The sequence below is a fragment of the Lissotriton vulgaris genome, chromosome 4_1 (assembly GCF_964263255.1).
Source record: "Lissotriton vulgaris chromosome 4_1, aLisVul1.2, whole genome shotgun sequence".
Classification (NCBI taxonomy): Eukaryota; Metazoa; Chordata; class Amphibia; order Caudata; family Salamandridae; genus Lissotriton; species Lissotriton vulgaris.
The window spans coordinates 1,950,209,172-1,950,223,409 of NC_141691.1; the positions used below are offsets into that span (position 1 = coordinate 1,950,209,172).

General features: G+C 44.6%; 1 protein-coding gene across 4 annotated transcripts in view; it reads right to left on the bottom strand.

Annotated features, from left to right (window-relative positions):
- Nucleotides 1-14,238, bottom strand: part of AGO2 (argonaute RISC catalytic component 2) — a 517,461-nt gene that overhangs the window by 385,772 nt on the left and 117,451 nt on the right. For all 4 annotated transcript variants that reach the window (XM_086966263.1, XM_086966266.1, XM_086966265.1 and 1 more), the window contains exons 5-7: nt 10,133-10,269; nt 7,435-7,569; nt 1,734-1,821 (exon numbers count right to left, since the gene is read on the bottom strand). In XM_086966263.1, the coding sequence (XP_086822389.1) occupies nt 1,734-1,821; nt 7,435-7,569; nt 10,133-10,269 (360 nt within the window). The remainder of the gene's footprint in view (nt 1-1,733; nt 1,822-7,434; nt 7,570-10,132; nt 10,270-14,238) is intronic.

Below are 14,238 nucleotides of genomic sequence, written 5' to 3' on the forward strand. Positions count from 1 at the left end.
CTGGTCCTCAGTTTAATAAGTGTCTAATATGTGTGCCAGTGAAAAATGAGTAGGCAGCACAGAGTGAAGCATCCGAGGGCTGGTGTGTAAGAAATTGAAGATTCTAAGAAACTGGTGCCAAATGAGTAAAAGGGACTTGAGGCAGTGGTACTGTAAGCCCTGAAGGTTCTGCGGAAAGAGCAACTAATCCGTCTTCAACTAGTCTAATTCATTAATACCCACAGAAGCTCTCAAGATCTGTTGGGTTTAGCACGAAGGCTCCAAATAATTATAATCATAAGATCTGTAAAAATGGGATGACCATATGTATGTCTTCTTTGTCCCTGTAATGAGGATTAAGGTACTGTGGTTCATGGTGTGGACTATCATAACATCTCCCTCCTCCTGGCACTTTGTATGGATGTGTGTGGGCTGGTAAAGGGGTTAAAGGGACCCTCATCCTGCGATTTCCCTTCAATGCCTTGGAAGAGTCTTGGGAGGAAAAAGGGATCCTTTGCTTGGTAAATTATTCTGTGGAATCAGGTTAGGAGGCCTGTGGCTAGCTTCAGAGTACAGAGTACAAGGAGTAGTCAGTGTAGAGCTGTAAACTACCCAAGTGTCAATAATAAGCACCACTCACAAGGACTGTGTCTGAGACAAAGCAACAGCAGAACAGCTCGGGTATAATTTGTCAACAAAAATGTGGCAATGGTAGATAGAGTGTGTCACAGACAATGGTTTTGATTTGATTTTGGATGCTAGAGGAGCCTTAGTAGACACTTTGCTTGGCCTGCCTGGCTGCCTATCTTCTCATCTCACCTTCTTAGGTGGTTCTCCTCAACTGCATGTGGAGGACACTGCCTTTTGCAAATGTCTGCTACCTTTTAAATACCATTTGGCAAACGTTTTGATTTCAGCTGATTGTTCAATTGCCTTCTTAATTTGAAGGCCTCCCAGGAGCAGACTTTCCAGATCGTTTAAGTGAAAAAAAAAGAAAATGTGCAGCACATTTCATATCCCTTGGTCATATGCCTCGTACAAAGGCAGGAAATGAGGACCATCAATAAATGGTGTCTGTTGCCACACGAAGCACAGGCTTGAAATAAACTTTTCTTCGATGACATCCTTGATGGAGGGACTTTCATAAAAAAGTACCTGGACGGCTTTCAAAACAATAGTTCTTAACCCCTTCCCTGCTCTTGACGAGCTCAGCTCGTCATGAACAATGGTAAATCTTGGTTTGCAGCACACGAGGGGAAAACTTCGAGCAGCCAAGATGTTAATAAACTAAGAGTCTGAAAACAAAATTCAAATGAATGTGATTCTAAAAATCAAATTTCCAATGGGACAAAGTATCCTAAGCAGTGCCATGAGAGGAACCTTCTGCACAACATGTGGTAAAAAGTCGGAATTATGGTGGCCTCTAGCAAGAGTGAAGTTCAATGCTGTCTCAGCTTAATGATTAGGCTCTGTGTCTTTTCAAATTAGGTGTTTGGCCTTCTGAAGCAAAACTGTTTTGTATTTATTTCTATGTCACTGTTTTACTCCTAAATACTGTGCCCTTCCCAGATCGATGGCAGGAAATGATTCAAAGCATGGGAATTTATGAAAAATCCAAAACTGGAGAAACCTGGATATCTAAAGGTGAAAGCACCAGTATATCGGCACTTTTGAAAGAAGCACTATATCGAACACATAAGCTGGAGACATTTAAGTTCAAAACATTACATTTTAAAACTGAGACAGTCTCTTACGTTTGGTGGCTTGCTGGTCGTCTCGTGACATTGCACACTCTATATTTTCTTTTCATTTGCCCACAGTGTGTTATCTCTACTTTTAGACCTAGTAGTTAAAGAAGAGAATGAAAAAAGTTATTAAAATGTGCGAATGGGCAACCACATGCTGTATAAAATGACAATTATACATTTTCTTTTAATGCTATTATTCAATGAGTTTCATAAGATGTATTATATCGTATACTAATTTACTGAGGAAGTTTGGAGTTTTGATGTGGTCAACACCACTGTGTGTCACATTAGATTACATAACTGGAAGCAATCCTGACCTGATGCTTAATGGAGACCAGGTCTATGTGATGGGAGTAGAATTACAAATAAAAGCCTAGGCACGACAGGCCTGGCATCTTTTCTAACTCCTGCATACATATCAAGTTAACAATTCCAGTTACATCTTGTTAAAATATCTGGCAGGTAGGATTCTAAACTCATGCTAAAAAGTCTAAAAGTGCCCAAAATCAATATACCATTGGATTCAAGCTATCCTATCTGATGAAGGGTGAAACACCGAAACCGTTTCTAGGATAGGCGGTAGGGAGGACGGTGGCAGTGTCTCTCCCGATCCGCTTCACGCTACAGACCGATTGTAAGAGCTCTCCTCGCTGGTGCTAATTTTTAAACATTTTAAAATCTTAAATTGAAATATTTTGTGTGACAACTGAATTGTATTTTAAATATCCATCTGTGCCTTACGGGAAAGTTAAAGGGGGGCCTGGCACTTACTTGTTAGGAAAGCCTGGGCTCAGTGTCTGCTCCTGCCTGCCCCGGTCCGACGCGGTAGCTAGTACCGTTGCGCAGAGGGCGGGACAGGGAGAGCCAGGTACTTCCACCCTACCACTGGAGCGGTTAGCGCTCTAGTTGCAGGAAGTGAAGGGCTATTTAGCCCTCATGTATCCGCGGGAGCGCAGCGTTCGCGCGCAGGTGGAGCGCCGTCTGCGCGCCAAAGAGAAGCCCGTCTGCGCCCGTCCGCGGCCGATCGGGGCCAGGGGCCATGAACCCTGGTCATCCAGATAGGGATTATAATGCAAACAGACGGTTTAGTTATACTACTCAGAAGCTTTTAAGTCTGCAGTCAGCACCCTCACCAGGTTGTGACCCTGAAACATGGCCATGCCTGGAAGGCCCGTTTTCATGCCAGCATTGTCAGTTTCAGGCCTCTTATGTAAGTCATCCTATAGCTCCCACTCTGGAACATACACTGAAAGGGTGGAAGACCTTGTTATGCAATATTCGATCTCTGCCAAAACATTACACAGAGGTATGGGACCTCATTTCCACTGTTCAGCCTGAGCGGAGTTTCCTGACCGAGACCTGGCTGAAGCCACACTCTGTCCCGGCAATCACCCTGGGTATTCCAGATGGATTTATAATAGTGAGGCTGGACGGACCTGCTAAAACTGGAGGCGCTATTGCCATTATTTATAAAAGTGGGATTACCGGCTCCATACTGGATCAGAGTAGTACTGCAAGTATGGAAGTAATGGTCTTTAGGATCAATACTCCCACAAAGGCCTGCTGGAAAGGGGCACTGGTATACCGTCCACCGGGTCCAATTGCTAATTTTGCCATCTCATTAGTCGAAGTACTGGCCCGCACATTAAATTTGGCAATGATTTTTTATTGTTAGGGGATTTTAACGTGCACAATGATCTGCCGGATAACCCTGAGGCTCAGTCCTTTCTGGCGGACCTATCCCTATTAGGACTTGTGCAGCATAATAAGGGCCCTACCCATTCAGCCGGCCATACACTAGATATGATTCTCTCCAACTCTTCGAAGATTGTATGTAGCCCCCCCATGCAGGTGAACTGGTCTGACCACTCTTATTGAATTCTCCATGCATGGCTAAATCCAGTAAATTGTCCCCAGTTCCATCCTTTTTTGCGCAGACGGTAGTACAAGATGTCATTGGAAAGTTTCCCGGATGTACTAATCGAACCTCGAATTGCAGCTTCATACAATATTGAGTTGGCTTTTAGTAAGTATAATTTTGCTATCACCACTGCGGTCGACTCCATAGCTCCCATGAAACTATGTAGGTGGCGTCCTGCACAATGTCAGGAAGTTTTGTACACTGACCAACTACGCTCTCACAAACAAGCATGTCGAAAGTTAGAAAAGATCTCATTCTGAGGAGGATAAAAACTGCTATTACGTCCCTCTGGCCAGTTATCATAAAAACATCAAACTCGCCCGGAAAAACCATATTGCCTCACAATTTACTGAGGCGGGCAACTCCTCTAAGGTATTGTACCAGATCCTACAATCTTTCACTAAGCCTAAGGCTTGTGAGAGTCTTGATCTGTCCTCAACAATTATGTGATGACATTTCTCTATATTTTACCAACAAGATAGAGATGATCTATGATAAGATCACTAGGACGAGCAATCTTATGAGCTGTCCTTTGTGGTCATCGCAGAATCTTAGGGTCACTAATTCCATCCCGCTTACCGCGTTTCCTGTGGCTAGCCTGGATGAGGTTGAAGTATTAATTGGTCAAGTCTAGCTCCCCCTTAGACCTTATCCTTGCAAGAGTTGTTCCATCTTTGGGCAAGTTACTCGGTCCCATGATCCAGTCCCTGTCAATCTCTCCCTCTCCGAGGACCAGGTACCACAGGAGTGGAAGATGGCTCAGGTGAGACCTATCCGCAAGAACTCTAGCATCCCTTGGATCGAATTGTCCAACCTCCGACCCATTTCTCTTCTTCCGTATCTGAGCAAGCCAACAGAGAAACATGTTAACACTCATCTGTCGTACTTTATTGAGCTAACTGGAGGTTTAGATCATTCCCAGTCCGGATTCAGGCCCAACTATAGCACCGAATCAGCGCTCCTTTCGGTGACTGATAACATCAGAATGTCCCAGGATAAAGGGAATTCCATGATTTTGGTGCTTTTGGACCTGTCCGCAGCGTTCAACACTATATCCCATGATATTTTGCTCAGCCGTTTGGAGGAGGTGGGGCTCGGGGGTTCGTCGTTGTCTTGGATGAGGAGCTTCCTATCTGGCCGCACACAGAGTGTCAGTATGGGCTCATTCCGATCTGCACCCGTGGAGCTGACCAAGGGGGTGCCGCAGGGCTCGTGTTTGAGCCCCACACTTTTCAACATTTATGTGGCCCCCCCTTGCCAGTCTCATGAGATCATACGGATTCATCCTCGTGTCTTATGCGGACGACACTCAACTTCTCTTCCCATTTAAGACATTAACCATGGCGGTTAAACAGTCCTTTTCAGATGGCATGAGGGCTGTATCACAATGGATGGCCTCGAATTTCCTGCAGTGCAACATAGGGAAAACAGAGGTGATGCTCTTTGGGGAAGCCACACTGTTGTGGACGCCAGACTGGTGGTCATTAGATCTGGGCCCCGTCCCAATCCCCAAGCAGGTGGTGAAAAACCTGGGTGTCCGTTTGGAAAAAGGTTTATCTCTAAAAGAGCATGTCAACCAAACAGATGGCTCCTGTTTTCATGTAATTGGACTACTCCGAAGAGTGTTTCCATTACTACCGGATTTTACCAGAAAAACTCTCGTCCAGGCTCTGGTGCTCAGTCACCTGGATTATTGTAATGGGCTATTGATCTCAGCGAACAACAGCTTACTTAGCAGACTTAAGGTGGTCCAACATACCGCTGAGAGGTTAGTCCTGAATGCACCACCTAGATCTCCATCACGCCCCCTGTTGGAAAAGCTCCATTGGCTGCCTATCCGCCAACGGATTAAATTCAAAACCTACTGTGTCGTTCACAAGGGTGTACATAACCTGGGCCCCTCATACCTGGTGGAGAAGTTTGTCCCCTACGTCCCAGTAGGTGCTCTCCGCTCTAGCTATCAATCCCTTCTTCAAGTTCCCCCCATCAGAAGGGCAAGACTGGGTGGAAAGGCTTTCCTACCTTGGCCCCTGCCTTTGGAACAAACTCCCTGCCACCCTCAGGTTATGTACAGAACACTTTGCATTTAGGAAACTGTTAAAAACATGTTTGTTTCAAACTTCGCATCTCCCTAGGATCTCAAGACCATCCACTCATTTTTTGTTTGAGCGCAGAGATACTCCTTCGGGAGTCGATTCTTGCGCTATATAAAACCATAAATAAAAATAAAAAGGATGCTTGTTTCCGGTCCAGGGAGACTTGGCTTGGCAGTTCGGGCTGGACTGTTCCCATGAGGCACAGAGTCAAGACTGATTTGCATATGGCCAGGTCTAAACTGGGGTGGCATGGTGAGCAAAAGAATGCTGGACTTAACCCAGATCTGTTGACTGGTGGTGAATGTTTTTATTTGTTCCGCATCAATTGTGTGTTAAAATCAAGATAGACACATTAGATAGTAAGGATTACCAGACCTGGGCCACACTAAATGAGAGAAAAGCGTATTGCTACTTCCCCTATTCACTAATTCTAACTGTATACCTAGGTACACAGCTTTAAACGAATTCAGCCAACTTTGTAAAACCTGCGGCTACTTCAAGGGAGTGTCCCCAGCGCTACTCTACCTCAGTCTGTACACCGCTCACAATCAAAACAGAGAGAATAAAAGTGTTTCCAATACTTTCCTAAAACGGGCCTCATCCTGGTCTGAACGAAAATAAATCAGGAGCTTGTTCCAAGCTATGCCTGCCAAAACTGAAAAAGAGCGCCCTCCAGCCCTGACCAGGCAAAACCTAGGGCTGTTTACCCACAAAGCTGTGGCAAAGCAAAGAGAACTCGGAGGATTTTAATGGAGGATTCTTTTATTCAAGTATATAGGACCATGGTTATAAATGCCACGATAGACCAAGAAATGCTTTAAACAGAATTTTCTTCTTGAAGGGTAGATAATGCAGTTCCCTCAACCAAGACGAAACAGAGTATCGCCTAGAAACACCCAAGATAAGCTGAGCAACTGCGTTTTGGACTATCTGCAGGTTTTCTGATCTTATAATCGGGTACTCCGATAGAAGCCATTTGAGTAGTCCAGCCTAGCTATTATTAAGGCATGGACTGCTATTCGGCGGGCCTTAGCAGTTAAGATATCCAAAAATGTCCTTATACATTGTAGCAGACAAAAGCAGGTTCAGGCTACTGACCAAATCTGGGAGTCCAATTTTTACTTCCAGATTCTTTGCTACCGTCATTGGTGTGGGAGTGGAAGGGGGATAGAATATCCCACGGTCAGCTGAGGTTAGTTTAGAGGCTTTTGGCATTGCCATTGAGGGCTTCTGGCATTGCCATAGCGGAGCACTTTGTGATAAAATTAATTCTAACATCAGACTTCGGAACTAGACTAATAACCATGTGAAAAGGACACAAGCAAAAAAAACAATACCACTTGTTTTATTAACTTGATGATAAAAGCCCGAGTCAATACATTTGGATTTATATCTAATCAATATCTGGCAGGAAGATCTATTGAGCATGTATTTAAGGCCAATACGTTAGCTCAAATCAGCTTTTCCTTACAATCTGCATCACCCTTTAAGATATTTTCCCCTCCACTACACACATTATATCAAGAGACTCAAAAACGGTACGAAGCTACAGTCAACTTGTAGTGTGGCACACAACAAACACAGGAAAAATTAGGCATCTTGATTGGCAATCGGAGTTCTAAAGTAGAGGATTCACTTAGAGACAACATCAAGATACCTAAAACCATAAAAGTAAGAAGCATGACTGTACCTTTTATTTCTTTGGTAAACTTAACCCTTTGGGAATCTGTCAGAGGTTTCTGTTGCTCTTCAATACTTTTGAAGTCTAGAACTTCACACATGAATTCTATTACTGGTTGTGCTTTATAAAATGCTGTTGCTGAGACTGTAAAAAAAAAAAAAAACACACCTTTTAACACACAGGTATAATACAATATAGAAATATAAAGACAAATGAGATGTTTGTTTTAACATTTCTTGCTTTTCTGAATGTTGCAACACTTTTTAGGTCTCGCCTGTCAATGCGCTTGCGCATTGAGCTTGCGAGAATATAGGGGCTTAATGAGAGCTTAACCATCGGGCGATTTCATGCTGTGCCCGTGAAAAGCAAGCGCATTGACCTGAAAAGCGCGTGCACATGAAAGCCAGCCATCTGCCGCCAGCAGCTTCACTTGAAAGGGATCATTTTGCACTTTTCACGGCCGCCAGGCCGTGTCGCATTTCTCCTTCCCCCTCCCCACAGCAATGCCCTCCGTCTCATTTTGTGCTGCCAAGAGCTGGTTTTTCCTGCTTGTCCTCGCACTCTCCCCGCATTAGTCTCTTGTTACAGGCATTTCTCCTCCTAATTATTCACGGCCGGCCGTACTTTCACTTTCACGGCCGCCAGGACGTGTCTCTCGTTTCTCCTCCCCCCTTCCCCCTTCCCCACAGCAATGCAAAGAGCTGGCTTGTTTTTATCAGGATTCCTTTTTGCCTCAGTGCATATTGAGTGTTATCACAAGTTCTTGATCTACCCTTCCTCCAAATACACATGAAGCCCTTCATAAGGCGCACCCCATGAGATTTCAGTGCAGCCCCCCTCCCCTGACCTGCTGTGGATCAATCACACCAGTGGTTCAGCTTGGGATCCTTACATTGTTCACTGCCGCAGCCCTTCTTAGGACGTCTGAGAGTAATGTTCCGGCATGCCCAGAGGACCTAAATGCATTGTTTCCTATTGCATGCATCTTGGTTGCAGTTCTGTACACATTAGCGTCCCTCTCCTTAATACGTGTTTATATTTCCAGGGATTTTGAGGGTGCTGAGAGCGCTGTTCCCCATCCTCCGGCTCGAAGATATCTATACTCCCCGTTTTCTTATTGTGTACTCTTATCTAAGTTGGTGGCATTGCTGTCTTCCTCCCCACAAATCCCCTGGTATCTGCGCCGGCTGCTGTTTTGTATTCTTTCTGTGAGCGGCGTATGCCCTCCCCTCCCCTCCCCTCCTACGTGCCGCGCTGCAGTCCGTCTCTTGTTTTGAAAGCTCGCTCTCTTCCTTTGGGTCTGAGCTGTAGCAGCAGTGTGCTTTCCCCTCCCCCTCCAAGAGCAGCCCTGCGTTTTCCATAGATGTTCACATTCACCGACTTTCATTCCTGCAGTTCTTTCATGGCCTCAGTGCTACTGGCCCAGAAACCCTAATTTGCTGTTTTTTTTTTTTAAATGGGTTATCTTTTTGGTCTGTCAAACGAAGCGATTGCCCTGTGTGCGCCCAGCGTGTGTTTTTCTTTACTTCCTGTTTCATCCTACTTCCCCTCTTCCTGCGTAAACACCTTCTCTTCTCCACATCTGTTTTATTCTCTCCCTGCTCGTCACTTCTAGCATGCTTCCGTCCCCACCGCGGTGACTGCTGTTTCGTCCCAACATAATTAGCAGTTGCTATGTGACAAAAACATCATGTGAGCCGTGGCCTCCCTGCGCCATGCCAGGCTTTAACTTTTACAATCCTGCTCCAAGCCCCCACCACCCTTCCGAGGTCACTGCTGTTTTGCTCCCAACATCATTAACAGTTACAATGCAGTGAAAACATGATGTGACCTGCGAGCTCCCAGCTCCCAGCACCATGCCAGGCTTTAACTTTTACAATGGCGGCTGCGTGCCTTTCTCTGGTTCTGGCCGGCTTGCGCAAATCAACTTTCTCCACCATTAAGATTAGGATTTATCCCTTGCACGCTCTTTATAGCTGTTGCACGCACGTGATGGCCATTCTGGGTGTCTCTCCTCGCCTCACCTCCCCTCCCCCCCCACCACCTTAGAGCGCGTGTCTACGGCAGGTAGGAGCAGAAACACTGCGCACACACACAGTACACCGAGATGTATCAACAGTCGCCGTGCAGCAAAAACATCATGTGACCGAGACCTCCCAGCGCCATGCCAGGTTTTAACTTTTACAATGGCAGCCTTGTGCCTTTCTTTGGTTCTGCGGGGCCCGCCCATATCAACTTTCTCCGCCACTCAGCAAGCCGCACCCGGCACAAGCATGGCGGCCCCTGCTTCATAGACATGGCGGCAGCATACTAATTTGCCTCATCTTTTTAAGTCGAGCTTGCTCGACATTTTGTACAGGGGCTTTTCAAATTGCTACCCCTGTTTTCCCTGGCTGCAAGCTTGAACGTGCGCAGTACCAGCTTGCTCCATGTCACTGTGTTGTGCCCCTTCCAACCACGCATTCCCAGCCCTTTGATGCTTCCGTCGTACTTTAATTGCTCCCCTCTCCCGTGGCGTTTGTAATCCTGCCCCCTGCGTTGCCCCCTCACCCCCACACTGTGCTTGCATCTTTTTTTGACTATTTTCAAGACCAACACATTACAAAACATATAGCTCCAACTTTTCTAATGCGAGACTTATTGCATTTCCAATGCTTGTTGAAAGTGGTCTCTTATCTCAATGGCGCACAAGAAGCATATTACTTACCATCTATATTAAGCATCATTTTCCAAAGTGAGGGTCTAACTGACTGATGAAAGCCAAACCAAACTTCCCTGCCACCGCCCAGGGGGTTGGCGCATCCTTCTGAGGCAGTGAAGAATGACCGCCCAACAGGAGTATACCTACAATTAAAAGAAAACAAATGCTGCTCTGTGATCTTTAGTTATGCTTCAAATCCGACAAAAAGAATCATTAGCAAATACAACAGAACAGGGTGCATACTTTTAAAGTGAAAATTGATCAGAGGATATAAGGAAAAGCAGATCTGCTAAAGAATGGATGGAGTAACTCCATTCTGGTCAAATTTGGATTTGGTTCTAACTGTAGGAAATAGGTGGCATTATTATACAATTCCCCCAAAGCGGCTGTACGGGTGAATCGCAAACTCTCAGAGGGCACCCTGTCCCCACTCCTGTCCACCTTGATAGTGGAATCCTTAGCGTGCATGATTGATCAGACAGCAGCCAGAGGTGCATGGCTTTAGGGCTACTCCAGACGACCATGAGAAGGAGAAGATAAACCTGTGTGCAGACGACATTCTCTTATTTGTAACTGAACCACACACGATTCCCACCCTGTTCCAAATAGCAATCAAATAAGCACGGTATTCAGGCTATAAGATGAACTAGAACAAAAAATAGCGTATAGCCCTAGACTGATAGTGGAGTGACCTCCCCTACCAGGGGATCTACAAGTGGCTACCGAGGGGCTTTAAATACCTTGGTATATTTCTTACACCCCATATCGAGGTCTGCCGCAGCCACAACAGCCAGCGGGTGTTGACTAAATTTAAGGAGAATGCAGACAGATGGAGAGACTTGCCCCTCACCATAATGGGCTGGGTGGCCATGTTTAAAATGACTACTCTTTCTTTATGTCCTCAAGAATACTCAATAGCCTCACCCCAAAACGATATTTATGGAAACAGACTCCGAGCTATGGCTAGGGAGGCACCCAAGGATCACCCTAGGAACATTAAAACATAAGCCATAGGGTTGGGATTGTTGGATATTGAGGCCTATTACTGCGCAGTGCATCTAACCCCCATCAATAACTGGATATACGTAGCATGGGATCACCCCACAAACACGCTAGAATGGGAGACACTGACACAGCACACATTCTTTCACTTTATACAGGGGAAAGAGAACACCTGGGTTGCTCCCAGCGACACGAGTCACCCTAGAAGGGTGGAAAAGAGCAACTATAACACTGGGGTGGGTACATAAAACTACCAGGGCAACGCGACTGGGGAAAGGGAACTGGCTCAAGGAACTGCCTAAGCTACGGAGCTTTGGAATTGGAATATGCAGGGGACGTTATTGACAAGAGCAAATTCAAATCTTTCTCCACCTTCTGGACTGAATTCAAGCTTCATAGATCCGAATTCTTCAAATATACCCAGCTGCACCTTGCATGGCTGGCGGAAGGATTGGTGGGGACGGATGTACCAGAATATGCACCACTCTAGGGGATTACTACAAGAAGAGCTCAAAACTAAGGAAGTGTCACTTACATAAAAAACATTGAACAACATGCCCGACAACCTTGGAAAGCATGGCAGGGTGAGTTGGGTACTATGGCGGACTTACATTTGGGAGGGGGCCCTGATGCACCACTAGAGAGGTGGCGATCAAACTTAGACTGACCATCATTCAGTATATAATCCTTCACATGTTATACTACAATAGAGCCAGTCTACATAAAATGGGTCGTACTGAAACCCCGAGTTGCCAGGCCGCAGTGGGAGACTTCTTTCACACAATATGGGGCTGCCCCATCATACAGTTATACTTGGATGCAATAATTAGACAACTAAACGTAGTATTTAAGATATCTATCCCCGAGGACCGAAAGAACATCCTTCTGGGCATCCCATGTGATGTCAATGTGGGCAGACCTCAAATGCTTTTTAGCGCCCTGGGCTTAGCGGTAGCGGAGCAGGACGTGGCAAGACATTGGAGTACACAAGAAACTCGGACACTCCATGAATGGAAAAGGGGGATGGACTTATACATGGCAGCTGAAAGAGTCACATATAACAAACCCCACAGGATTTTGTGGCAAATTCTGTGGCCAAAATAAATCTGCAACCCATAACTAAAAATTTGCAGTATTTTTTCATTGGGCAAAATATGTGCCCGCCACAAAAATACTGCAGACTTGTGCTTTCAAATGGACTGCAGGGGGCACACAAAGGTGTGAGGCGGCCTGCAGGTTAATTGCTCAGGAGGGGGCGAGGTGCATTTGAAAGGCAGGCGACAGAGGAATTTACCACATCTGCTGCCTGCCTGTTGCTCACCCTCCCTTTAATGGCTAAACAGCAGCACAGAGCCAGTAAAGAGAGGGGGAATGCCAGTTTTTTTCGTTTGTTCGTGTTACATATTTTGCTCGCACTTTTGTAAAAAAAACATAATTTTTACAGAAGAGCCGATCTGCAAATCGTGAAATCCTAAGGGGTCTGATCTAAGAGAAAAGGGTGTACAAGAAAATTTAGTAAGGTATGAGGTAGCTGGCTGAACCATTACGGTTTGGGTCAATAGAATGAAGCTTCACAGATTCCAGATGACGAAGAAGAGAACTAGCCGCACTCCCTTGCAACCCATGGGGAACTGCCATGGTGGTGCCATGTTGGAACTGAGTTACTGTTTATACACCGAGGGGGCTACTATTACTCTAATATTTGATGTTCATGGACGCCATGTACCATTGATGCTGTGATGACTAGATTTCTCACGATTGTTCAATGTGCGCCCTTTGTTATTGTTTTGTAGGTTGTTTCTCATGAAACTTAATTTTTTTAAATTTTTTTATTAAAGAATTAATGGATTGAGTACATAGTTATCAATAGTGAACTGCTAAAAGAGAATGTGGAATAACTTAGATGCCTTATAATAAATGCTTCTTTTCACTTGCATAGTCTAGTAAAGCTTTGGGTTGGTTTGCTGTTGCCATTCCATATACACTTAGTTTAGTACAGGCAGGCACAGTTTTATTGTATTGTTAAAACAATTATTCAAAACCTTTACGAGCCATGTGCCAGACTGGTACTGCCCCCGGTTGATGAGAGGGTTTATTGACAGAATTCTACAATAAAACACTAAACATAAAACATTTGAAAATGTTGCCAGTGGATTAGCACCAGCAGAAGTATTTGTTTTTTTTTTTAAAAGCAACCAAAAAAAACTGAGGACCATGTACGTGGAGTTATGCAACAATTGTTTTTTATCCAGAAGATGTATTTAGCACTTAACAAGCACATGTTCCTTCAGAGTACTGAAAGTCATTGCACACGTCTCCTTGCAGCAAAGCGAGGGAGTACTGAAGTCTGATCAATATGTTTGGGATCCATGTCTTCTGTTCTTCAGCAACAGCACCTACTGTGTGCAGGAGATTTTATTATTAAACACTTAGGTGCACTCGTGTTTTCTAAACCACATGCAGTTGGATTCAGCTTTGCCTTACGTTAATTGCATTCCACTTTCTGGAGCAATGGGCTCTCGATAATATGCCTTCAAGTTTCAGCCTTTTGATGATTCACTCTTTGTGTATACTGGCTGAACACAGATACCTGGATGGAATGGATGGATGTATGTATTTCAAACACTAACACCAATGGTATTAAAGTCTATTGTTAAAACATTTAATTTTAGTCGAATACGACCCATTGTATTAATATGAACATGTTCATTATCTGTCTGGCTGTTGCTGGTTTTCTTTATGGGGCTGTTCATGAGGAAAATTCTTCTATATATTCCAAATTACTCTACTGTATTTTCATTTTTAGTGATTGATTCTGTATGTGACTTTACTGATATTTGTGGAATATGAATTGTCATGCATTTAACTCCAATATGCCAAATGAGTCAATTAGTCATAATTTACATCACGTGGTTCAGTTTCGTATCTTTTTGTCATATTTTAAAGATTTATAGATGATGTATGTGGTATTTCTGTAGCACGATCCTAGCAAAAATGCAGCAGAATGCTGCACAGGGTGAAAGAGAAGAACAAAGTCAAGTAACAATAGAGGTACCTAATCTGTGGACTGTTAAAGCATTGTCATATAGTGATCTTTAAACAGGAGCACC